The 25,796-nt window shown below is 49.8% G+C and overlaps 1 protein-coding gene across 1 annotated transcript in view; it reads right to left on the reverse strand.

Annotated features, from left to right (window-relative positions):
- Positions 1–1,998: 1,998 nt before the first annotated feature.
- Positions 1,999–25,796, reverse strand: part of NCAPD3 (non-SMC condensin II complex subunit D3) — a 44,449-nt gene continuing 20,651 nt past the window's right edge. The window contains exons 16-35 of the mRNA XM_054712747.1: positions 23,022–23,242; positions 20,432–20,623; positions 19,947–20,044; positions 19,733–19,848; positions 18,417–18,524; positions 16,418–16,532; positions 16,210–16,323; positions 14,531–14,769; positions 13,648–13,727; positions 10,407–10,544; positions 10,029–10,162; positions 9,600–9,799; positions 8,404–8,514; positions 6,559–6,738; positions 5,875–6,041; positions 5,546–5,688; positions 4,408–4,485; positions 2,784–2,858; positions 2,642–2,699; positions 1,999–2,559 (exon numbers count right to left, since the gene is read on the reverse strand). Coding sequence (XP_054568722.1) covers positions 2,451–2,559; positions 2,642–2,699; positions 2,784–2,858; positions 4,408–4,485; positions 5,546–5,688; positions 5,875–6,041; positions 6,559–6,738; positions 8,404–8,514; positions 9,600–9,799; positions 10,029–10,162; positions 10,407–10,544; positions 13,648–13,727; positions 14,531–14,769; positions 16,210–16,323; positions 16,418–16,532; positions 18,417–18,524; positions 19,733–19,848; positions 19,947–20,044; positions 20,432–20,623; positions 23,022–23,242 — 2,676 coding nt within the window. The 3' untranslated portion in view covers positions 1,999–2,450. The remainder of the gene's footprint in view (positions 2,560–2,641; positions 2,700–2,783; positions 2,859–4,407; positions 4,486–5,545; positions 5,689–5,874; positions 6,042–6,558; positions 6,739–8,403; positions 8,515–9,599; positions 9,800–10,028; positions 10,163–10,406; positions 10,545–13,647; positions 13,728–14,530; positions 14,770–16,209; positions 16,324–16,417; positions 16,533–18,416; positions 18,525–19,732; positions 19,849–19,946; positions 20,045–20,431; positions 20,624–23,021; positions 23,243–25,796) is intronic.

Below are 25,796 nucleotides of genomic sequence, written 5' to 3' on the forward strand. Positions count from 1 at the left end.
CAGGTGAGGTGTCCGTGCAGGAAGGTGGCCTCTCCGCCTGGCCTCCCGCCGCTGGGTTCCTGAGCCACAGCCCTTTCTGGTTGCGGATGGCTCACGAAACGGAAGCTACTGCGATTTGGTTTTTAAATGTATTTAACTTATTTGTGTGGTTCATAACACTGTGCAGGCCAAAGGCAGTTCTGAATCGAGTCTGCCAGCTTTATTTTAAAGAAGACGAATTCCACTTGCCCTCTTTGCCACGAAGAAAGCGCCGACGCCGCGGTGTGTTCGCCTCGCAGTGGAGCCAGGGCAGAGCCTGACAGTGAGCAAAGTGCCGGCCTGAGTCCAAGGCCGAGTTCTGGTTCTGATCTTCAAGTTTTCCTGCACCCCGGCCCTGCCCACGCCGTGGGGACGCGAGGGGACACGCCTTCCTTCTGCAGGAGCCGGTCTTGCCTGGTGCGCCGCTGTTAGCTCGTGGAGTAGTTTGAGGCAAAGAGCCCCTCGGGGACGCCCTGGCTCTCTGGTGTGCTTAGAGGGTAGTCATCACGTAGGACATAGTCATCTTGGCATTACACTTCAACTGTCTTAACTTTTTATACTTTGAGGGGCTTTTAATTAGAGACTGTGTTGACTTTCTATGTGAAATACTTTGCCATGAGGTAGTTGGCAGGAGCAGTCGGCAGCTCTTCATACCTGCGTATTGGTACCTCTCTCCTGCCTTTGTAGTGAATGCGTAGGATGAGGACTCTCCCTGCACCTTCACCTCTTCTTGGTAGGAAGGGATAGTATCCCCTTTCTCTGATTCTTGAGGATCAATACTCTGGCCTTGATCTTGGTTATCACAGTGGTAAGGCAGCCTTATTGCCTCTTCTTATGCCTAAAACCTACCCTGGGGCCATGTGAACTGGGTCTGACGGGAGAGAAGTGAAGCGTGGAGTCTGGGAAGTAGTTGCCTGTGACTAAAAATGTAGACAGATAAGAAACATTCATGTTTTTCAAATGGGACGGAGGCACGAGGCCTGTCCGCGGCCGGGGCCTTGGGCGTGGCTGTGCGTAGGTGTGCAGACTTGTACTAACACCCCCCTAAATCGGTATGTGTTAAACCTCATTTATAAAAGCTTTAAAAAAATCACCTCTGCCTCATTATTTCTTATTTCCTCTCATGTTGGGTTTGCCCTTCTTCCCAGCATTTCCAGGTGAGCACACTCAGCCCGCCACCACATGTCCACGGATTGGACAGGAGTGGTTCCCTCAGGAGCAGCTGTGACTCCCATGTGTCACAGTTCACATTCGGGAGAGCTGTGGGTAGGTCACAGGATATTCTACCCCTCAAATCCAGCTACCATGATATTAACACATTGCGGACCAGTAGTTTTATTGCTAGCTTTACCCGGTGGCCAGGTGAGTTTCTATTGAACGAGTACAAAAAACGTTTTACATAAATGTTAAAGGCACGCTTTAAAATTAAATACCCATTGCAATTTTGAAGTTATATATTCTATGTTCTGACAAGCTAATATCTTTTTAAAGAATTCTCGTGATTGGCCACAAGCCTTAGAACAGAAACCATGAGCATTCTCATGATCCGCCCGCAATGTGTTAAAGACACTGTCACAGTGCCCTGTGCTGTGCATCTGTGGTCTGGGGGTCAAAGGTGAGCGACGGGGCTTCTGTCATTCCTGGTGAAAACACATGCATGTTTCAAGGCTACCTGGTGGGCCGGCAGAGACTGAGCCACTCGCAGGAGCAGACCGTCGGCACAGCTCCGTGTCAGTGCCCTCGGGGGAGGGCTGCAGCAGGCTTTCATCAGCAGGACTAGGTCCGTACACTGAGAGGGACACCTGTTGTTAGGCAGGCAGCGTCTGTCTGGGGACATAGGCACTGAAATTTAAGGACAAACAGTCATTATTTTAACTTGGAAGGTTTTTAAAATACTTAAATATTTTATGTAAATTGAAATAACTACCAATAAAAGCCCTGTTCTAAAAATAAAATAAAAAAAATTCTATTGCAATAGAATACTAGAAGGCTGTATTTATGCTTTATTATTGTTTTAGAAAGCTGTACACTTTTTCAAATGTGCAGTTCATAAATAAGAATAGAAAAATATTACAATAAAAATCTTGTCATACCCACAGGGAACTATCCACTAGAAAGGGTTCATATCAGCTAACAGGTTGGATTTGTACACGAGAAAGCCAATGTGTCGCTTTGTGTTCCTCAGGGACCATCAGAACGGGCTTGATCCTTCCACATGGAGTAAAGATAAAACGTTACACAGCTAAGACATGTCTCTATTATTTTACAATTTTTACCACATGCTCCTGGAGAAACGGAACCAGCTGGAGTCACAGCACAAGTGCTGGGGCACCTAACGAAGGCGCCCCGGGGCTCCGGGAGGTGACACGGTGCCTGTCCCCGTGCAGAAGTGTCTTCCCAGCCCCGCTTCCCGCATGCCCCGCAGCACTGTTCTAGTTGGCCGCTTTCAGGGGCGTCTTGCGGAGGGACCTCTTGCTGGGGACGGGGTTGTCTTTATTTCTCGCTGGAGACTTCACATTCCACTGTGGAGGCTGCGGAGGCCTACGGAGGAAAAGATACACTCACTCTGGAACTAAGAAAAAACTGACAAAACAACTGTGAAAGGGACTCATGCTCAACTTACGGCTTATCAGGCGATGATAAACATAAAGTATTTCCTTGATTCTGGGCTTCAATTTTCTCTGAAAGGAAGTCAAACACAAACAATTAGACTCCCAGGACTCCAGATGGCTAAGGCATCAGATAAGGGGGCGGGGGGCACTTGCCTCTGACGGGAAAGGGGGTCCGGGGTGTGCCGATGTAGCTGACTCCCGCTTCAAACGTGACGTCACCGATGGTCTCTGGGTGGAGGGAAAACAGCAGGGTTACAGGAAACGAAGTCACCGAGCAAGGTCAGTAGTGGAGTCAGTAACGGCCACTGTGAGGCCCAGCGGCCGCAGGCCTAGGTTACCTGACCTTCCTGTAGGACCTGACGGTGTTGGAGCTCCCACCTCCCTCCCTCCCTCCCTCCCTCCCGTCCGTGGTCCGACTCCCTCCTCCACCTCCCTTCCTCAGGCTGCTGTGCTGGTGCCTGAGCACCCACCGCTCCCTGCCTCCGGCTTCCCACCACCCGAGGTCCAAATGCCAGCAACCCCCAGCTCCATACCGGGCCTGCCTCCCGAGCCTGCACCTCCCGAGCCTGCACCTCCCAGAACTCCCCAAGTTGCTTCACCCACTCACTCCCTCCACTCCTCAGCTGCTTGCATGTGCTCATCCAATCAGCTCTGTCCACACTGGCAGGGCCAGGCATCCTTAGCTCCTTCTCCACGTCTGATCAGTAGCTGAGTCCCATCCCTCCTACCTTCTAGTCCACATGCTCTCCTCCCTCATCTCACTCTTGACCTATTACAGGGTTTCCCCTATGGCCTCCCCTTCCGATCCACCCTCAGGGGGCAGGAGAGCAGAACGGGAACAGAGACTGAATCAGAACCTGGATCTGAATTCTGGCTGTGTCTTCCTAGCTGTGGGCACTGCTCTAGGAACCCCAAGTGTTTTTACCTCTAAAACAGGATACAAAGGTCAGGATTAAGTGCGGTCATTTACGTTAAGTCCTCAACACAGTACTTGTCCTACAGATGCGTTAGCAACTACTGTAATATATTAGCTGTTATCCTCGCAGGGAGGGTGAGGACATGTCACGTGCGAGCCCCATGTCAGGCAGAGCAGGGCTTGTCCGGGACTCGGAGAGGACCGCCCAGGGCTGGGGTGCAGGTGGCGGGAGACCCAGTGGGGGCATGCGGAGACACCTGCAAACTACACTATAGATTTTGTCAAGAGGATTTCTTGACAGAATTATGGTTCTTATGGGTTTTGAGGCAAGAAGAAGCTATAAAACACTGCACTTCTAACTCGTTTCCCCTTTGAAATAAAAGGAAAGGATAGGACATTAAAAAAACACCCGCAGAAGTGGGCACACAGGCTCTCAGCCCAGCTGGCAGGGACCCTTCGAGCCGCCGCTGACGGAGTGGGCCTCGGACAAAGCAGGGCTGGCTGAGCACATGGAGCCGCGTGGGAGTTGGGCAGGAGGGCAGTGTGGGTTCTAGAACGCCAGGAAGTGTGCTGCCCGGAGAAGCTGCGCGAGGGGCCTGCGTCTGAGGACGCCTCCCGGCTGTGGGCAGTGGAACCGCGTTCTCACGTCACGGCCCCTGGACGAGCCCTGCGAGTGCAGCTGGGGCTCAGTCCAGTTGCTATGTGAATGACGACTACCTGTGCTAATTATTCCGGAACATTCTGTCCGACACACGCACTACAGGGCTGCTGGCCAGGGAGAGAACCTCGCACGAGGAGCTTTCCTGCCACCTCCGCAGCCGGGCCGCAGGCGGGGAGCCAGCTCGCCCCCACAGTACTTACTCTCAGGGGTGCTGATGGCGCGTCTGGCCACGGGGTCAATGGCTCCACTGGACTCCTGCTCCAGGCTGTACGAAGAGGCTAGGATACAATGAGAAAGTCCGCTCTGTTCAAAAACCCAAAGCCATGTCCCAGAGCAAAGCAACTAAATGAGAAACAGCATCTGTAAGAAACGTGATAAGGTTAATATCCCATATAGAGTGTCCTGAAGAAGAGGTCATTCAGAAAGGTGCAAAAAGACAGGAGGGACAATGTCCATACCCACTGGGATCAAAGGAATGGGAATGAGAACCACAGCCATTTTCGTCTAGATCCGTGGTCGGCAAACTGTGGCTCACGAGCCACATGCGGCTCTTTGGCCCCTTGAGTGTGGCTCTTCCACAAAATACCACGTGCGGGCACGCACGGACAGTGCGATTGAAATTTCGTGGCCCATGCGCAGAAGTGGGTTTTCGGCTCTCAAAAGGAATTTCAGTCGTTGTACTGTTGGTATTTGGCTCTGTGGACTAAGGAGTTTGCCGACCACTGGTCTAGAAAATAGAAAATTAGAAAACCAGTGTTTCCAGTAGGCAAACGGCAGGAGCGTAACGTGGAGGGAAGGACGGAGATGGTGGGACGCTGTCGGGAGCTTTAAATAGTCAGGGCCCCTGAGAGCCGTCATGTACCAGGCTGTCTGCAAGGAGGTTTACTGTGACGTTATTCCCAACACTGAGAAGCACCTCCATGTCCAAAAACGGGGCAGTAATCAATAGGTTATGTGCTGCCCCAGGACACGGCGCTGCACGGCGACTGGGAGAAACGTCCCAAAAGGCCGAGGGACAGAACGCGCACCGAGACCGTGATTTTTACAAAGAAAGCCGAGCCCACGTGTGCAGAGAGGAGAAAGGCTGCAAGAATAAACACCTCCCTCCTATGGGGGAGTTTCCTATTTCACCATCTTTTCCAAACCTTGTATCACAAACATGCACTGTTTTGTGACTTATAACCCTAAGCCCCCCAAGTGTTTCGTTTTAAAGAGAGTAAAACAGAAAGTATCTTAAGAGGCACGAGAGGAGGCCTGTCCTGCGGTTCAGCCTGTGATCTCACTGAGGGAGACGGAACCCGCGTGGCTCCCAGCCTGCGGGGCTGCCTCGGGACTCACCGCGGCGAGTGTGCGCTCTGTCCAGGCTTTCCGGATTTAAAGTGAACGGCAGCATTCCGATGCTCCGAGTCCCACGCCGGCTGTTGGACTCCACGGCTTTCTTGACGGAATTCAGGATGGCGATGGTACTGAGGGACAAGGACCTGCGGAGGAGAGCACGCCATGCTGGGCGGGAAGCAGGCTGAGCACACTGCAGGCGCCACCCCCCATTTCTCCACACCCATTTCTCATCGGAAAGGGGGGAGCGCAGAGTAAGTATCAGCAAACACAACGGCAACACTCGGCCCGCACACGCCGGGTGGGAACGGCCGACGGACTCTGGCTCGTACCTGGCCTTGGGCACGGGCCTCTTGGACTGCCCCGCTTCCGCTGACAGAGGCCCAGGCGGTGCCTGGCCAGCGCTGGGCCCGGGCTTTGAGGGCTGGCTGGCACCACGGGGTACAGTGGCATTTTCTTGGCCGTCAGAAGCTGGCGTTATTTCTAAACTTGGAGCAACCTGTCAGAGAAGAAAAGAAGAATCGTTACATGCTCTGGGCGCGTCCATAAGGCATCTATTTTAAAGCATGCCAGCCCAGGGTAAGTGGAACAGCACTGTTAGCAGACGATTACAGAGAAAAGGAGAATGCCCGTTTGTCCTCATCATTTTTAAGGCAGCAGATCCGCTGGACTCTCAGGGAGGCAGCACACTGCATTGGGAGGTGAGCTCCCCCAGAAACACCCCAAGTTGCAGGTTTTCGGAGGCGCTGCTGCGAGAGCGGCAAACAAGCACGCAGCCTCAGGAGATCTAGGTATCTAGGCGTCACCCTGATCACCGGTCGGACAGCCTGCTCACACGTTTCCCCAAACTATTATTGAAAGGACTTGCCAGGCCAGTTGGAGTGACCCAGCTCCCTGCCTGCCACGAACCACGCGCAGCGGGCCACACGCAGGCCCGAAGCCGGGCTCAGACCTGCCCCTGCTACACGCACAGCAGAGCAGACGGCCGGGGGTCAGCCTCCGTGCTGCTCACCCACCTGCACGGCCTGGGCCCCGTCAGCACCTCCCGCCCGGTGTGCATCTGCCTGTCTCGCCAGCTCTTGCTCCTGGGCCAGCTGTTCCTGGTACTTCTTCATGTCGTACTCGAGTTCGGACGCCAGCTGCTTGTCGACGGCAAAGAAATCGTTGATTTCATCTCGGTAGTCCTGCATCACCTCCTGAAACAGACGCACAGGCACCTCAGTGCTCCCTCGAATGAGAACGTAAGCTCCCGACACGACTTGAGGAACAGTAACAGGAAGAGGAAGACAGTTTGCTGAGAGAGGACCGTTCCTATCACAGCTACCAACAAGCCAATGAACACGGCGGTGTTTCCCAGGAAAGAGCCAACGGCGCTGCACACCAGCAGTGAGCCTGCCGTGAGGGAGCATCAGAGCTCCAGTCTCCTGGGAGCTGCGTGTCCCTCTGCCAGTGACCAGGTAACGTCCCAGGTTCCTGACGGCAGAAAGGACATGGACTCCCAGGGTCTTAGCCTACAGCAGAGCTTTAACGGGGCTCCCCCTTTCTACTCCTGAAGGCTGGCATGGGGAGAGCGACGTGTGTGGGTGATCTGGCTTGGCTCTGGGTCACCACCAGTTCCAAGGATCTCTTATTGTCTCTGAGGCAGGCCCCTTGGGAGTTCACGCAGAGGTGAGGTGGGGAGGGGAGACATGGCGTTGTCCCCACTCAGGCCTCTGGAGCCGGGGACTCCAGTCTGAAGGGGGCTCTCTGTCCACTCCAGCTTCCTCAGAGGAAGCGGCCGTGGCTCACAGTCCCACCTGTGTCCCTGTGTCCTCTTCTGAAGATGTGACAGGAAACCTATGGCTCAGGTCTTAAAGGGGGCTGCACGGGACGAAGCCCCTTTGCAGGGAGAAGGAAACCAGCTCCCCTCACAGGGTTAGAGGGAGGAAAAGACGTAACGGAGCCCCAGCTCGCCCCAACAACGGGCAGGAGGTGAATGGACCGCTCCAGCCGCCGCCGCGAGCGGGGCCCAGGTCGAAGGAGAACGGCAGCTGCTAGGACCGAGGAAGGGGCACGAGGCTCAAATACAGGAGGGCCCGGCGGGAGCCGGGGGCTCAGCAACGGGAGGGAGGCTCGTTCTGTCTACTTCGGCTCTGAGCTCTTTCTCTTTTCTTTCCTGAGGTTTAATACAGGGCAATAGAAATATAGAAACAACTGGAAGGTCTCATTTTTTTCCAGACAATGAGCCTATCTTTTCCACCTTAACTTCCTTAGGATAAAGAGCTATTTGAAAAAGTATCTTCAACGTGATTTTTGTTGTAGCTCTTTTTTGAAAAAAAAATGCTCAGCGTTTTTTGAGGAATAAAATAGCACAGACAGACAGAGTTAAGATTTTCGCAGACAGGCCTGAGGCTTCAGCTACGTCTGTGTTCACACAGTGGCTGCGTAGACAGCTGACAGACTTTCCGTGGCCGGCGAGGGCAGCCTGGCCACTGATCCGTATTCCCCAACGGCTGCAGGTCCTGGGCAGCTACGTGATTCGTCCACCCGACGGTGGTAAAGGGAAGCCTCCCCAGTGAAGCTTAGTGACCAGCTCCCACTCGCCCCCTCAGCAGAAGGAACTAAGTGATCACTCTGCTCCTGGTCAAGGGCACACGCTCAGCAGTGGGCCCGCCCTGCACAGACTCCACTGCTCCGCTTCGAGGAACCTCTGGGCAAACTCTCCCCAGCGCCAAAGGCCTGCCTGGCTGCTCTAGTTCTAACCAGCGTGACACTGGCTTCGGGCACGTTCAGTCCTAGGCAATCGGCAGCAGCCCCAGCAGCGCCGCCGCCCGAGCAGTGAGCCGGGGCGGGAGACCCCCCACGAGCACAGGGCGTCTTACCCTGAGGTAGTTCATGAGCTCCCGCAGGGCCGGCACCTTGTTCTTCTCCAGCACGGTCTTCAGGGAGACGATGATGGGGATGATGTTCTCTATGAAGTTCCGCTTCTGCACCTGCGGGGACACAGAGGCGCGTCTCAGGGACGCGGGCAGCGCTGCCGGGCGGCTGCTCGTTGACCGCGGCCTTTGCCTGGCAGACCTGGTAGACGGCGCGAGCCTACCCCTGATGCTTTATTATGGCCCTGCGGCCTGTGCAGGAGGCTTTGCGAGCATTACCTCACACCCAGGAGAGCTGGCAAGGTAGGGCACAAATAAACGTATTCTTACTCTCTAAGCCAGAAAAAGGGACTAGAAATACGTTGAATAACCTGACAGAAAGCTCCCAACCTCCACACGACCCCACCGCAGACCCCGGCTCCACATTCAGTGCTCCGTTCAGCTCCTCCCTTCGGAAGGGACGGAGGGCGTGGCGGCGGCTCCAAGACACAGGTTTATTCGTGTCGGTGAAAGGACAACGGTCCAGCACGGCTGGCCGTGAAGGCCGTCAGCCCCGTATCGCCCTCTCTCTCTCTGTGTGACTTTGAGTATATTTAGGAAAGTGTTATGCACTTGGGTAGTCCGTGACTTGGACTTGACCCAGCCTTCGTATTCTTCACTGTGTATGATCGGGAAGGGCAGAGGCTCACGTACACGCAGAACCAGGAGCGACGTGAGCGAGGTGGGTCCGGGAGCTAAAACGACACAGGGAGTGCGGTCAGGCTATTCTGTGGGCGCAGGAGTCCTCAGGGCTCAGGTGGGAGACGGGGCCTGGCGACAACGCCGACAACCAGCCGCCCCGGACGTGACTCACACCCACCGTGGCCGAAGGAAACCGTGCCTGGCATGCAGCCTGGGGCCGGGGCAGCGCCGGGCCCTTCCCCACCACGGGAGACTGCGGGAAAGAGTGACGAGGAAGAGGAAGAGGGACGGCAGCTGGGTTAGGACAGTAAGTCTGAGATGCCGGTGGCACATCCAGGCAGGCAAGTGGAACGGGTTCCCGCTCACGAGAGACGTGGGCGCATGATCACCATCTGGGAGCATCAAGGCCCCTGCTGAGAATGGCGGGGGGGGGGTGGGCAGGGAGAGGGAACGGACAGGACTCGCCAGACCACCCACATGGACTGAATTAGAGGAAGGGGGACTAAATCTCAGACCCTCACCTGTGAGATGAGCTTCTTCTGGGCTTCCTGCATGACCACGTTGGCCAGGGCCACGTCGTCTTCTTCCATGAGCAGGTCCTTGTCTGGCTTTGATCTCATCGCCAAGAGCTTGATTTCCTTGGAGCTGAGGACCTCAAAGGCATCTGAGAGGAGCTCGCTGGCTTCCGCGTCCAGGGGCAGGACGCCATCCGCGAAGCATGCTGGGAGAGAGCACAGAGACCGGCTCCTGAGCCCGCGGCCTCGGCGCGCAGGCGCCGCGGAGCCAGAGAGCACGCCGGCTGCCGGGGGTGCGCGGGCACAGGCGGTGTCCGGGACAAAAGGCATCCTCCTGGAGGGCCAGGGCCCCACTGGCTCCGGACCTGCTGGGCCCCTCGCAACACAGCATTCCATTTTCAAACGGACATTTTATCCCAAACACGGCATGCCTACCCAAAATGTCAAGGCAGATTTTGGACGTGATATGGAATCGCTGTTCATCGGTGAAGTGCTCTAGAAGAAACTTGTAGATTTTCATTCGCTTCTCCTTGTTGGTCTTTCCCTTCAGTGAAAAAAGCCGCTTCTCTCTAGGGCAAAACGGGACAATTTTACCACATCACGTGGGCAGGGATGGCCGGACTTCACCAGCATCTCACAGCCACCACCGGAGCGTGCGCGTCCCCAGCAGGTCCCTTGGACCACGGGCACAAGTGGAGTGACGTGCAGGGCCCGGCCAAGACAAGCCACGACCCCGGGAGGAGGACGCGGGCAGCCCTTTCCCCACCTCCCACCCCTTTCCCTGCCCGCCCTGCTCTCCGGGAGCTCACTGACCTCTCCGACTGGGAGAACTTGTTATACTTCTCATGCTTCTCGTAGTTATTAAAGTGGAAAACACACTCAACGAAGTGCTGGAAGAACATGGCAGGATTCCTCTTCAGTAACAGGTGAGCCAGGCAAAACTCCCCGAAACTGCAAAAGGAGGAGACCCGTCGGCCATTAGCAGATAGCCAAGAGCAGTGGTCGGCAAACTCACTAGTCAACAGAGCCAAATATCAACAGTACAACGATTGAAATTTCTTTGGAGAGCCACATTTTTTAAACTTAATCTTCTTCTAACGCCACTTCTTCAAAATAGACTCGCCCAGGCCGTGGTATTTTGTGGAAGAGCCACACTCAAGGGGCCAAAGAGCCGCATGTGGCTCGCGAGCCGCAGTTTGCTGACCACGGGCCAAGAGAATTCTAGCAAGAACTCTGCAGAACAGGGGAACTGAATTAGGGGAAAAGGGACTAAATCTTCCCACCAAGCAGCTTCCTTTGCATCAGAAACAAGGTCGGAATTCGCTTCCTTTGTCATCCTTGCCCAACAGCAAGGCCCGCACAGCCTTTCTCTACCAGGTTTCCTCTCGAAATTCTACCACGGCGTCAGCTACACTTCAAACGGAGAAAACAACACCTACCCCAAGCCGCTGCTGCGAGGCAGAGCCTGTGAGCCCAGCCCCTTTCCACACCCCTCCTCCGACCTGAAGTCTGTTGCCCACAATCATGAGCAAAAACCAGTTTTAGTAACTGCAACTTTTTTCAAGAATCGGATTAACTAAAGAGCCGCGCCCCTCCGTGTGGGTGGTCTAGCAGGACAAGTACCTTCCACAGGCAGCGAGGACCTCGCATCGAGCTCTGAGCCTCTGCCCACCCTGGGCCCTCCTCCTCCTGTGCCCAGCCTGGAAGAGGCATCTAGCACACACGCAGCCTGCGGCCCAGTGGGGCGCCGACGTCTCTAGCGCCATGCCAATCTGAAGCGCAGAATCTAGCAGTCTCCCAAGCCAACCGAACACGGACAGAAGCCAGGCTGTCCAACTTCAGGCTCCCTGACAGCCCTGTGTTGTCACTGTTGGCAGCAGGTGAGACCAGCCAGGGCGCTGCTTGCTGCCCAGGGGTCAGCCTAGCGTGGGCCAGGGCTGGCTCTGACCCACTCACACGGCCCACACCGACGCTTCCCTTTCCTTTCAGAGTTCAGTGCAAATTCCACCTACACAGGAGCCCCACGGGGCTCCCACCCGAGAGGAGCAGGGACAAGGACAAGCCGAACATTTCATTCCTGGTGCAGAATCCATTAGGACTTGCCGGGGCGTGCCTCCCCCCGCTGTTTCTCCTTAGGCTAATATTCCAATCCGTTGCAGTCACAGCACACAACCAATTAAAGGTCAGAAGGTAGTTCAGAAATCATGAGGTTGAAACCAAGCAATCTCTCCTCACTGCCTTTTCTATCTCCGTGGTCCATTATCTTAGTCACTTTTTTTTTGCCTCAAAATCTCTCTGGCCCCACCTCCTTATACTTCTGCATTTACCAAGTTAAATGGAACAATCCAGTGGGCATAGGGAAAAATATATCAGACAATTCTGTAGCCCCTAAATTTTGGGTTTATCACCATATGACCAATTAAGAATGCCATGCAAATTTGCTCATGCCAGAATCTTCAGGAAATCCAGTTAGACCAAAAATAAATTCCATAGGCTCTGCCACTATGGTCTCTTTGGCAGAGCGGGTTAGCAGAGACATGTGGAAAAAGGAATGTGTCTAATGCAAGCAGACAGGCCTGACCGCTGGCCTAAAAGTGGGGAACAGACTCATTTAAATGACAGCGAAACCGAAAAGCATGGTCCACATTGGAACCATGGTTTAAACAAACCCAGACTCAGATAAAATGGAAAGATTTAAGGGGGAAATATGGAAATGATAGGAGGCACTGATAATCTTACTATAGTGTAAACATCTATCTGTCCTAATTTCTTTCTGAATCATGCTCTGAGCACCTGCACAAGTTCTGTGTATATTTTACACACTAATCAATGCTCTTCTTAACATATATGTACAGGAGCTGACAAACGTGGGAAAAACAGAACTGCAAGTTCAATGACCGATTCACTGCCAGGCTCACCACCTAGAGCCTGCCAGGCACTCCTAAGCGCGCCTGCTCCTGGGCCACACGTTGAGGAGAGCCCGAGGGCCAGTCGGCAGCAGCAGGTTAAGGTCAGGGGCACTGCACAGCTACCCGGTCCCTTTCCCAATTGTGTAAACAGAGAAAAATAACATTAGCTTTTTGCCTGACTCTAGACCATCGGTCGCCAACTGGTGGTCTGCAGACCACTGGCGGTCTGTGCAATCCCAAAGGCTGGTGACCGCCACTCTAGACAGTTAATTGGAACATTAACCTGTACTAGTTTACGATGTCAAATGTTCCATCTTGGAAAATTCTACCTAAAGGAAACAGCAGAAATTCCCCCAGGGAACTCAGAGTAAATCACTGGTAACCATATTTAGAACCAGAGGGACCCATTATTATAAGCTATTTATAGTTAATGAATCTATAAACACCTCTTCCCCACGGGGGTAGCTTTTGCCATGGTATTCAATAATCTATTTTCTAACTGAAGATCTGCTTTAAGAAGAATTATTCATACAACATAACCTAGGTTAGCAAATTCTGTGAGATCACTTTTCAACCTTTAAAAATAAATCTTTTAAAAAATTATTGAACGACAGGAATTAAGTGGCAAAGCAATTGCCTTCCCTTCCAATTCTTAAGAAACAGCCATTTTCAAGGAGCCTTGTAATTTGTATACTCTGTTTCATACTGTGCAATTGTGTCTTCGCTCCTAGCATTTCTTCTTAAAATTTCTGCACTTAGAAGCAATTGAACTCTTTATCAAAACTCACATTTTATTGGCCTAGAAATCAACCCAGTTAAGTCAACATTAATGGCTACTATTCTATAGTTTCCTACGACAAAGGCACATCCCCGCTTAGGAAGAGTGAACAGTGTTAGCAAATGTGGTCAATGTGGAGATTATTTAATGGTCAATCTGAACGAGTTTGTTTTTCTTCATAAACTTGTATGCAAATTAAACTTTGTTATACAGCTTAGCGTTTAAGAAAATCTGCTCATTTTTTGGCAACTGCCAAGAAGCTCACTGAATCCTAATGAACTCCGCTGGAAACCACCTTTAAAGAAAGACCCAATGAAGACCAGAGGCCAGGCCCGTCAGAGCTGCCTGCACGCGAGGGGAGATGTACCTGGCGACGTCTGGGTGTGAGTCTATCAGAGTGCTGACAAACTGGAAGAACAGAGAGCCCCTCCACTTCACAAATTCTTCCTGTGCGAAGGGAAATGGCACGATGAAGGATTATTAATACATAAGCCTCAAAAGTATTCAGTCACAAACCCCACTGTTAACTTCCTTTGGTTTGACCTCACGCCTGTCAGCCACTTAGGTCTGTGTGTGTCCGCCAGCAGTCTCAGCCCTCAGGTCTGCCTGTGCCACCCACGCTCAGGTCTGCCTGTGCCACCCACGCTCAGGTCTGCCTGTGCCACCCACGCTCAGGTCTGCCTGTGCCACCCACGCTCAGGTCTGCCTGTGCCACCCACGCTCAGGTCTGCCTGTGCCACCCACGCTCAGGTCTGCCTGTGCCCACCCGCAGTCTCAGCACGCAGAGCATTACACAGGAGGATTCACATTGGGCCTGCTAAGCTCTTTCCCACACTGAAATGCCCTCTCGCCTCTCGGTGAGACGCGGGGAAACCTGTGACCCTCCTTTCACAAGCGAAGATGGTATGTCTGAGAACACTGACCTGCTCCAAGGTCAAGAACAACAGAACTGGTAGACCTCCCAGTCTACTGAGTGCGCTTTTCTCTACATGGCGCTTATCGGCAAAACTGAACATTTATGCTGCTTGACAGGATATCCGAACAAACACCCAAAACAAGTATTAGGGAGTAATGATCTGTTTAAAAGGCTGTACAGAACATTAGCAGAGTGAGTGTTTTCTAAACCAAAGATGAGGCTCGTTATTTTTGGATTCTACTACAAAGCAGCACATTTCCTACGCTACTCCCATCTTCCCTTCAGCAGAGCACCGGTGGAGGGAGGAGAGTGACAGGTCTGTTCTCATACGAACCTGCAGGAGATTGGTAAGCAAGATGAGCGTTTGCTTGCGGATGAAGGGGTCTGAGTCCTTGAGACACATGGAGATATTGGGAATGTACTTATCCACCATGACCGTGTACCGGATGCACAGGTCACACATGACAATGACCACGTTGTTGCGAACAGCCACGTCCTCGCACACCTCCAGCTCTCTCACCAGGGCCGGGATGCTCTTCTTTGCCAGATCCTCGTGCTGTAAGCACAGCTTACCTATCACAGAAGAGAGTAAGTCAAGCCTCTCCTCCGTGCTAACCAGGCGGACGCCTGCACTTTCTCCACAGATATGTCGCAATGAGTCTTATGTAATCAAAGTTAAAGCATCATGTCAACCGACACAAGAAAATCAAACACAGCCTGGCCAGATGGCTCAGTGGTTGAGTGTTGACCTATGAACCAGGAAGTCACGGCTCGATCCCCATTGTGGGGCATGCAGGAAGCAGCTGATCAATGAGTCTCTCTCATCATTGGTGTTTCTCTCTCTCTCTCCTCCCTCTCCCTTACTCTCTGGAATCAATAAAAATATATTTTTTAAAAAATCAAAGGTAGACAGACCCATATTAAATATTAGAAAATTCAGAATAGCTTAAGAAAAAACACCTCCCCCATCCCTTCCGGATCTCATGATATATACGTATATTCCTTCACTATAGTAAAATTATCTTCCGTTTGTTTTTTTATTCACGCTCACCATCTTTTAGAGAGGGGAAGGGAGGTGGGAGGAGAGCAACATCAATCAGCTGCTACCCTTATGTACCCTGACTGGGGCCAGGGATCAAACCTACAACCTAGGTATGTGCCCTGGCTGGGAATCGAACCCGCAACCCTTGGGTGCATGGGACAATGCTCCAACCAATTAAGCCACACCAGCCTGGGCAAATTATCTTCCTTTTGAAGTCAACAGTTGAATTTTGGAGTTATCTACTGACATGGAATATGACCAATAAAATTAATAATGAACTTGAAATTTGAGTTGGGTAGTTAGAAAAGAATGGTAAACTCATTTATTTTATTTCTTTTTCATTCGGAGAAAGAGGCTATTGTTGAATTTGTTTGTGGTGTGTGTGTGTGTTGTGTGGCCTGGGGAATGTTTTGTTCTTATTTATAATTCTTAGACGTAAAAAAACCCCCCACATTATTACAAAAAACATTCATGACTCTTATCCAGCATAAAATACACAATCACACTAAAGAAAAAAAGAATCAATTTATAAACAGGGGTTCATGTTTTCAAGATTACCATTAATTTGAGCTGGCATCTGCCAGCTCTGGAAAGTATCACATAAACCATCTCCTTTTAGAAACTAAACTGCAAATTTATTTTTTCCTTCCTGGAACTCAGTGTACTGCATGGCATACAGTACTTGATGAAGAGACCTCCAGGTGCTACATCATGAGTATAAACAAGTAAGTCGCAGAAACAGGGTAAGTGAAACAAATTAACCTAAAAACCAAAGCTCCCTCCAGGGAGGGTCTGGAGTCTGGTGTCCCAGGCAGCATTGGGTGCTCTACAGAATTGCCTCAAAGCTCCCAAGAGCTAGAATAAGTATACGCTCAGCAGAGTACAACCCACCGCTGGCTTCCGTAAGACAAAAAGCTACCCAGGGAACTGGACCGCACAAGGGTGCTGCCCCACAGGCCACTCTTGCTCACCCAGGGTAATGATGGCGTGCGCTCGGATCACAGAAGGCATGACGGAGGAGCCTCTGACTGGGGCTGGTGGCTGCGAGGCCGGGGCGTCGTCGCTGCTACCTTGGGAGGATGCTACTGCAGGGGAAGGAAAGGGGGCTTATTTACGACACTCCAGGGGCTAGCCCAGGCTTCAGACAGCACCCGCAGAGGATAAGTTTAAGTGCCTTACGGTGATCCGCATCCGCAGAAGAAGCTACGATGGACTGAATCAGAAGGAAGGCTCGCTTCTCCACTCTGGCTGGACAGAGTTGGGCTATATCTCCTAAGGTAAAAATATACTTCACCTGCGAAGAAAATTGGTTTTGCAGTAAACATAAAGCAATAATGAAAAAATCAACCCTACCTATAGATTAAGGACATGTTAGTGGAGTACTATTTTTGTTCCCCACATTGAAAAGGAGTGTTTTTTTCAGAGCCATTTCAGATGATTAAAAAAAACAACAACAATCCTCACCCGCCGAGGACATGCTTAGAGAGAGGAAGGGAGAAGATGAAAGAGAGAGAGAAAGAAAGAGAGGGAGGGAGGGAGGGAGCGAGGGAGAGAGAGAGGAGAGGGAGAGGGGAAAAGAAGAGGGAGGGGAGAGAGAAGGAGAGAAAGAGGTGAGAAACATTAATCAGTCACCTCCCATATGAACCCTGACTGGGGATTGGACCCGACACCTTTTGGTGTATGGGACGATGCTTCAACCCACTGAACCACCCAGGCAGGGCCCTCTGAACCTTTAGATAAGTTCTGCTTCCTTAAAAGTGACATCCAGGGTTAAAGGACATATAAACTGTTGCACAATTTTAAACATATTTCCAAATTGGCCCCCGAGTACTTTACTATTTAGACTCCTCCCAAAACCTTACAAGTACTGCTTCCTCAGAGGCACCACTACTGTGTGTCTGTCACGGACACACAGGTGAACAGCTAGGTAACGCTGCTTTTCATAATCCCCAAAAGGGTCTCATTTTAAATTAAGAGAGCTAATAAGAAGTTTGTGTTTAAAAAACAAACAAACCCTGAACATACTTTATCTGTTAGTGAATTAAAGAGATATTTAAATCATCTTTAAAGAAGAGTGAAGGAAACCGTATCTACAGGGTAAAACTTTTCCATATATATTTTACGAAAGGGCAGAGTTTGGTGACATCTTTAGCCGAGTGGCGATAACAACCTGTTTCTGAGTCTGGGCAGTGACTGCCACAGGAGCTAGAAGAGCAAGCCCCTCCAGAGCCTGGGGCAGGCCCCTCCTACACCGCGCGGCCCTCTGACCTAACACGTCCAATGCCCTCGATAGTGATGTTGCATTACTGAACCGTGTGCATAGTAATGCCTCGGACACAAATGGTCCTCCCTTCTAACAGATCCAAACGCGTCTTCTTCCACCCATCACGTGGCACAAGTGCCAGGTGGCAACGCAGGAACCGAACACAGACCAGAGCTGCTCTACTAGTTTCCAAGTGGATGAGGGAAACAGCCAATTTGGGTGAAACAATGGCCTGTCCTAAAGGACATAAAAAACAAGCTCTTTGTTTTTTTCATTAACCAGTGTCGGATGTTGGAGTCAGAATCACCACAACGTGTTCTGTTGACGGACAGCCACTCGAATCAGAACACGGCTCCACATGGATTGGCTCACGGGAATCCCTGGCGCTGCCCAATTTTTTCAAAGCAAGGATGCATGTCAGACAATCTTGCTGCTCCAAAGTCATGTGTGTTTTCAAATTCCTCATCTTATGTTAGACGTGGCTTTAGAACGGCTCAGCACTCCTCGCTAGTTCTATGGTCTGATTTTCAAAAGCCTCAGCAGACACGTGAGAATTTTAAAATCAAACAAACCAGTCAGAAGAACAAAAAAGTGTACTCGCCTTATTATTTTCTCACATTATTTCTAAGCCAGACTCTACCAAGCACACAACAACTTACTGTTTCCCCTTCTGGATTAGGTATCTCATAGGATCTACCTGGAGGAAGCGTATACCATCAGGTTTTCCCCAGATAGTAAGTACGAGAAAAGAAAATGAATAGCTCATCAATAAAAACTCTTCTAAGAAAAGAGTAAGTTCTATGCTAGGAAAATCCTTTTCTTGCTGATAGTAACATAAATGCACATTACAAAGACATCGTTAAAACCCTCAACCGATCTAAAGGAATCCAATGGTTAAGAAAAGTGGTTACTTACCAACAGGTCCTCATCCATATTCCCAGCTCCACCTTCCTTCAGGACGATGTTGGAGAGGCAGTGCATGCAGGTGGAGAGGACACCCTCGCACACCTGGTTCAGTAACTCCTAAGGCAAGTCAAAGGTCATTTCTGAAGGAGTCTGTACAGCTACATCAGACCATTCAGGAAACACAATTTTCTCAAGAAACTGTATGAGCTTCAAATGTATAAACCGTAAGCCATGCAAGACCCAGGCATTGTGCTTTCGTACCTTTGTTCTTTCAGCAATCCGGCAATGGGCGAAGTGAAATTTATAAAGAATTACACAGGGTGGGGCAAATGGAGGTTTAGAGTTGCTCGTATGAAAAGTAATACAGTAATTAATAAATAATAACACAGAATAAAATGTTCTGTATACTCACAACTGTAACCCTACTTTTGCCCCACCCTGTATGTATGTATGTGTGTGTGTATATATATATATATATATATATATATATATATATATATATATATATATCTGTTATATAAAAATAATATTTCTTTCAACATTTGCCCTATAAGAGCAAAGAGCATGTGTTTGGGAAGATCTAGTGCACTAATTTATAAGAGATCTATAATAGCATTGCTCCTTCAATAATAAAAATACTGCCATTCTTCTGACATATGTAGATGGTGAATTGACACTGTAATAAATAGGCATAATAAAAACAAGTAGTTGTTATTCTTCTGAAATTTATTCATCCGAGACTTTTTCCCAGTGTCTCTTATTAGTTAAAATAACTTCAAAGAGGCACCACCTCTGGCCCACACATCTAACTATACTAGCTAGGGAGGGAGTTTGATCCCATCCTACAACCCATTAGCTTTGTGGACACGATACAATGAGATGGTAGGGTAACGTAGCCTTATAGGAACAGGATAGGCGTTTTCTAGGATTATGACTTAACTATGATCAGAAACCTTCTGGTTGGGAAGCAACCCCCTGACCAGGTGGAAAATCATATGATGCATTCTTGAAATGAGGGTGGATGTGAAGGAGGATATACAAAGCTATCCCAAGCGTTTAGCCTACAGCTTATTAAAAGATAACCTTGCAAAGTCTCCACCAAGGTGCTGACTTTCTAAGAGAACTGTATGCCTTTAGCAGCCAAGATCTTCTTGGGAAATGCCGACTGCCTGTCATATCACGTGTTTCCTTCTGTTGTAGTAACGGCTACTGGGACTACCCATCCTTACAGGTTCTCTAAAGAGAACACTTCTCCAACTTCAAAACAGAGTGCTCTGCCTACTGAGTACACACAAGTGACAAACACCCAGGAGAGTGTAGCATACCCGTTCCTCCACAGGGGTCTCCGCAGATGCTCTGCAGAGCCTTTGCAACGTATCAACAGCTGAGCTGATCAGCTCTAGAGACCAGTGGAATCCACTCAGCTTACACTTGACAACATCTAAAAGAGAAGGCAAACCCTTGAAGTTTAACTGCTTAAAATATATACATAACAAGTGAGAGGCAATGCCTTTTCAAGATTCCCCAGTGGACACTCACCGGTCACCTTGTCTCGGGTGCTCTTTGGGAGATGCTTTGCAATATGCCCGATAACACACAGAATATGTCCTAAGGTGTTTGCATTGGGATTCTGTTGACTAAGAAAAGGACAGAAGAAATATCAACATAGAGCCGAAGGAAACATCGCTGCCAACAAAATACTTCTCTTCTGGGTTATTAATACCTGGGTAGCATGGTTTTGGATTCATGATGTAAGAGCATTAAGGCACTTAAATACTTGGACAAAGAGTAAACTGAAAGCTTACAAGTGATTCTTACTTTCATGTTGGTTTCAGCCTGAATTTAAAGAAAAGATGTGTGTATATGAACAGCTACAAAATAGCCCCATTTCCTTAAGGCATGAGCTTTATCTACAAGAGTCTTTAGTGAATCCATCAGCTTTATCTACAAGAGTCTTTAGTGAATCCATCAGCTTTATCTACAAGAGTCTTTAGTGAACCCATTTCCGTTAGAAGCATGCATACCTGCTGATTTCCTCCCAGGACTCGATTACTCTGGTGTAGTCGAGCTTGGGTGATGAGCAAGCAATCTTGGAGAGCAGCATCCAGGCTGGTGCAGAGTGTTCCGTGCCCGTGTGGGATAGCATGTTGTTTATAAAAGCAGATGAGAATTTATCTTTCTTGGACCAGATATAAAACGCCTTATTTAAATAGCGGCTGGAAAAAAAAAAAAGATGGGAGAGCAGAATGGTAACTATAAATATACAAAACTGGTGAGATCAGCTCATTCAGTAAGAGGATATCAGCTGCTGCTGCAGCTCCGGGATCCCTCTGGCACATTTGCTACCAAACTAGGTATCTTTTTAATTTTTATTATACGCAATAAGGCACATTTATTTCTGCCCTCATCAAGTATTTATTTTTAAAGCAAATGATAAAATTTCATAAGATTTTGTTTATAAAAGTTAACAGAACTCTATTGAACTAGCCCTACGTTTGGTTCTCAATAATTTTATTTTTGTCATTGATTTCCTAGCTCAGTGGCACTCACACTTTTTCATCTCAGGGCCCTTTGAAATTCCTAAAAATTACTGTCCACCTTGAAATGCTTTTGTTTATGTTACATCTACATTTGCCATGCTAGGAATTAAGAATGAGAAATTTAGCCCTGACCAGTTTGGCTCAGTGGATAGAGCGTCGGCCTGCGGACTGAAGGGTCCCAGGTTCGATTCCGGTCAAGGGCATGTACCTTGGTTTCGGGCATATCCCCAGTAGAAGGTGTGCAGGAGGCAGCTGATCGATGTTTCTCTCTCTCATCGATGTTTCTAACTCTCTATCCCTCTCCCTTCCTCTCTGTAAAAAATCAATAAAATATATTTTAAAAAAAAGAATGAGAAATTTAAAAATATTTATCAATTCATTTAAAATAAGAATAAGCCAATTAATTACATGTTAACATAAATAATGCATTGTTTTACAAAAACAACTATCTTTTTGAAACAAGATAACTTGGTCAGGAGAATGGTATTGTTTTACTTTTTTGTAAATATTTACAGTCTGGCTGAAACAGGAGACAGGTGGGCTCTCATTTCTGCCTCTGCACTCAATCTGTCCCAACACCACTGTATGGCTTCTGGAAAACTCTACTTAGAAATAATAAATGTGGAAAATGCACAGAACATCTTAATATTATGATCAAAACAGTTTGAGCTCATGAATGCATCACTTTGAGAACTGATGACCCTAGTTCATTTCCTACAATGGCTGTTCCAAAACTTCTTATACTTAAGCCCCTAATTCTACCCACTCTTTCCAAAATTTGGGCCAAAAAAATTTCCCCCTCAATTATAGCAAAATGTACATAACATAAAATTTATCATCTTAACCATTTTTAAGTGTAATTCAGTGGCCTTAAATATATTCACACTGCTGTGCAATCATCCATTTCTAGAACATTTCTTTTTTTAATCCCAAGAAACTTTGTAGCCATTAAACATAACTCCCCATTATGCGCAACCGAGGTATGTGCCCTTGGCCAGAATCAAACCGGGGACGCTTCATTCCACAGGCTGATGCTCTATCCACTGAGCCAAACCAGGTAGGGTGATTTTCAGTTAGTTTTAATACCAAACTTGCATGACCTTAAGAGATCACGTAATCCAACTGGCTGTTCTTACCAATTAGGAAATAAAGACCCAGAACACTAAGGTGATTTGCCAGGGCCACAACAGTATTTTATGACACTAAGTCTCTTATCCTTACTGCATAACTCCTTCATAACTACTGTAAACAAATAGGGAAGTGTTTCTTGTACAATTTTTAAATTTTTTAATAAAATATATATTTTTGTTGACTTTAGAGAGGAAGAGAGAGATACAAACACCAGTGATGAGAGAGAATCATTGATCGGCTACCTCCTGCATGTCCCCCGCTAGGGATCGAGCCTGCAACCCAGGCATGTGCCCTTGACTGGAACCAAACCCGGGACCCTTCAGTCCACAGGCAGACGCTCTATCCACTGAGCCAAACCAGCTAGATCTAGCTCTTGTACAATTTTTAAAGAAAGGAAAGGAAAAACAGTCAAGGTGGCACAAGCACACACTAACTCCAGGACTCCTGCAGAACAGGTTCAAGGTCATCACTCAGGCGCTACCCCCTCACCGCAGTGCTCACTGTGCACTGGGCGTTCCACACGTGTTGTCGTGTGGAAAAAAGACTGCAGTGTCCTTTAAGTCAACCAGTCCGATAACATGTCAGGAAAAGTCTAACTTGTAAAGACTGGGAGGTTGGGAGGTTATCTTTCAAAATAACTAGTATTGAGGAAGTTAATATTAATATGCCATATCCGCAGTGTTTTCTATTACATATGTATCAAGACACCAAGTTAAAAGGGGAGGACACTCAGAGAAAAGCAAAGAAAGTGATCAAAGGCTTCGCAAAAAGCAGCCACCACAAAAATGCTGCGATTTGAATTAGGTCAAGAAAAAGAGACCAACATTGAGGCTTCAAATCTACTCCGTCATTTAGAAAGCTAGCTTTCCAAGATGAATACAGAAATTTCTTAAGAAAAACCCTCAGAGCCTTCGCTAAGGAAAGTAAGGCATAATTCACATACCTCAGTTCCTGGCTTTCTGTACTAAGGAGAGAAAGCAATGCCCAAGCCAGCACCTGGCTGTCATCTCCACTGTGAAACTTATTGAAGTGCTTAATGTTCTGCAGCAGGACCTGGTCCAGGCATTCCAGGGCCTTTTCCTGCACCGTGCTCTCCGAGTCCATCACAACGGGGGTGATCCCCATCAGCCAGGCTTTCTGTATCTGGGCACATCGAGGGTGGGCCTTTAGGAGTTAAAATCAGTTAGTCACAAAGAGTCTAACCCTATTGGAAGTGTAACTACAAATCAGTGAAGTTGTGATCAACGTTTTGAGACATGTTAAAAGTAGTTGTGCACACACAATTACAAATAGATCATAAAGTTAAAAAAACCCAAAAAACAAAAAACCTACAGCCCGGCCAGCGTGGCTCAGTGGTTGAGCGTCGACCTATGAACCAGAAAGTCATGATTTGATTCCCGGTCAGGGCACATGCCCGGGTTGCGGGCTTGATCCGCAGTGAGGGTTGTCAGGATGCAGCCAATCAATGATTCTCTCTCATCATTGATGTTCCTATCTCTCTCCCTCTCCCTTTAATAAAACAAACAAACAAAAAACCCAAAGACCCACAATATTCAAACGATATGTAAAAACAAAGTTCAATCTGCAATTATTGCAAATCAGTCCATACTGAAATTTTAAACTTATAAAATTATTGTTATTAGTAATAAATCAGCATTTTTTGGTAATTCAAGATCAAATAATAAATATTTATCCCAAGAAGTAATTAGAATAAGTGCTACCAGAGAAAGTAAAAATACACATTGCTCTATGCCTTCTATCACGAAACAAGAGAAAACCATGCTCTTAAAATTCTTCAAGAGCGGGGAGAAACCAAGATGGCGCCATAGGTTAAACACCTAACCCGCAGCCGGGCACAACAATTTCAAAAATACAACTAGAGGTCAGAACGGTCATCGTCCAGAACCACAGGAAAGCTGGCGGACTGAAATGCCCACAGCTGGGGAGAAGGAGAAGGCCACGGGGACAGTCGGGGGAGCCGCAAAAGCCTGAGGTATGGAGAAACGGACGGAGACACGAGCACGCGCGCCTGCGGGGAGGATGGAGCCGGAGAGGAAGGGGCGGCTGACGGCCTGGCCGGCGTTCACTGGCAGGAAGGAGATAAAGGCTCCGGATTGCGCTGAGCGCCGGCTCTGACTACACTGAACCCCGTTCCGGGCGAAACCCTGGGAAGCCAGGCGCAGGCTGGGGGAATGAATCTGGGCTGTGGGGCGCAGGCACAGAGGAGCGGCGGAAGGCAGAGCTCCAGAGGCGCGCGCAGGAAGGGGCGCAAAGGACGGACTGTTGCCTGCGCCACTGAACTGCCCTAGCGGGAAGGAGACAAGGGCTCCGGACTGTGCTGAACCCCAGTTCCGACTGCACTGAACCCCAGTTCCGGGCGAAACCCTGGGAAGCCAGGCACATGCTGGGGGAATGAATTTGGCCTGTGGGGCAGAGGCACAGAGGAGCGGCGGCTCCAGAGGCGCACACGGGAGGGCGCGCAGAGGAGGGACTGTTGCCTGCGCCACTGAACGGCCCTGCTGGGAAGGAGACAAAGGCGCCAGACTGCGCTGAGACCCAGTCCCAACTACATTGAAACCCAGTTCCAGGCAGCGGGCGAAACTCCAGGGCGCGTTTCTCTCAGAGGTGTTTGCAAGGAATACAGAGGGACACAGACACAGGAGCCTCATGTCTCCTGCACAGCAACTCTTCCTATATAGACAAAGAGGGTCCTCATGGACAATTGGCCTGGAGGACAGTTCCTCCTAGTGACACCAACAACAATCAAGACTTAACTGTAGATACTCACTCAGTTTCGCAACTGCGCCACCCCCGCAGGCCGCCCGGCCCGGGGCACTGGGGACGCCGCGGCGGCAGCGGCGCCCGGAGCCCGGCGGCCGCCCAGCGCCCATCCCCGCCGCGAGGCCCCCGCGCGCCTGGTTCCGCGGGCCGCGCGCCCCGCACACCGGACGGAGGCCCGGGCGCCCTCTCCGTGCACCTCCCGGCGCCACTAGACCCCAGTAGAGTTAACTGAATTCAAGGGATTAAGAAGAACAAATTGGGGAATTCGAAAAAGATGACGGCGGAGGTGAAGGCTGATGGGTTGCCTCACATGGCAGTTTCGGAAATACAACTGGAACATGGACTAGTGAGGGTGGCGACTGCTGCTCGCGTCTCCCCAGACCGGGCGGCTGCTCCTCTCAGTCAGCACCGCAGCCGGGGCCATGGGCTCGTGGGCGCCGCAGCAGCTGCTGTGGCGGCGGCCGCGGACTCGGCGCAGCGGCTCTCTGTGAAGGAAGAGACCATCTTTCTGCAGGAGGGGCGCATCCGCGCCACCGACCTGGCCGAACTGCGCAGTGAGATCCTCGAGGCCCCGGAGGCCGCCAACACCGATTTGGAGGATTCTTAGGAGTTCTCATCTTACATTCAAGCCCTTTAAGCCATTTTGACAGAGGAGAATCAAGAAGGCGGCTAAGTTAAACAAAGGAACTGCGAACTCCACCGCACACAGCAATTTCAGGGGCACGAATGGAGGACAGAGCCTCTGCCATCCAGAACTACAGGAGAGATGGCTGAATGGTAGATTTATAGCTAAGAGGGAAGAGGAAACCAGCGAAATCGGAGGGGATGAGGTGTGGAGGCGCGTGGGTCTGGTTGGTGGCGGGGGAAAGGGGCTTTTGTTCCAAACCTAGGGGAGATTAGCTCTCCATCACACTGAAATCCAGCTTCTGGGGACCCG

The sequence above is a fragment of the Eptesicus fuscus genome, chromosome 23 (assembly GCF_027574615.1).
Source record: "Eptesicus fuscus isolate TK198812 chromosome 23, DD_ASM_mEF_20220401, whole genome shotgun sequence".
In the NCBI taxonomy this organism is placed as follows: domain Eukaryota; kingdom Metazoa; phylum Chordata; class Mammalia; order Chiroptera; family Vespertilionidae; genus Eptesicus; species Eptesicus fuscus.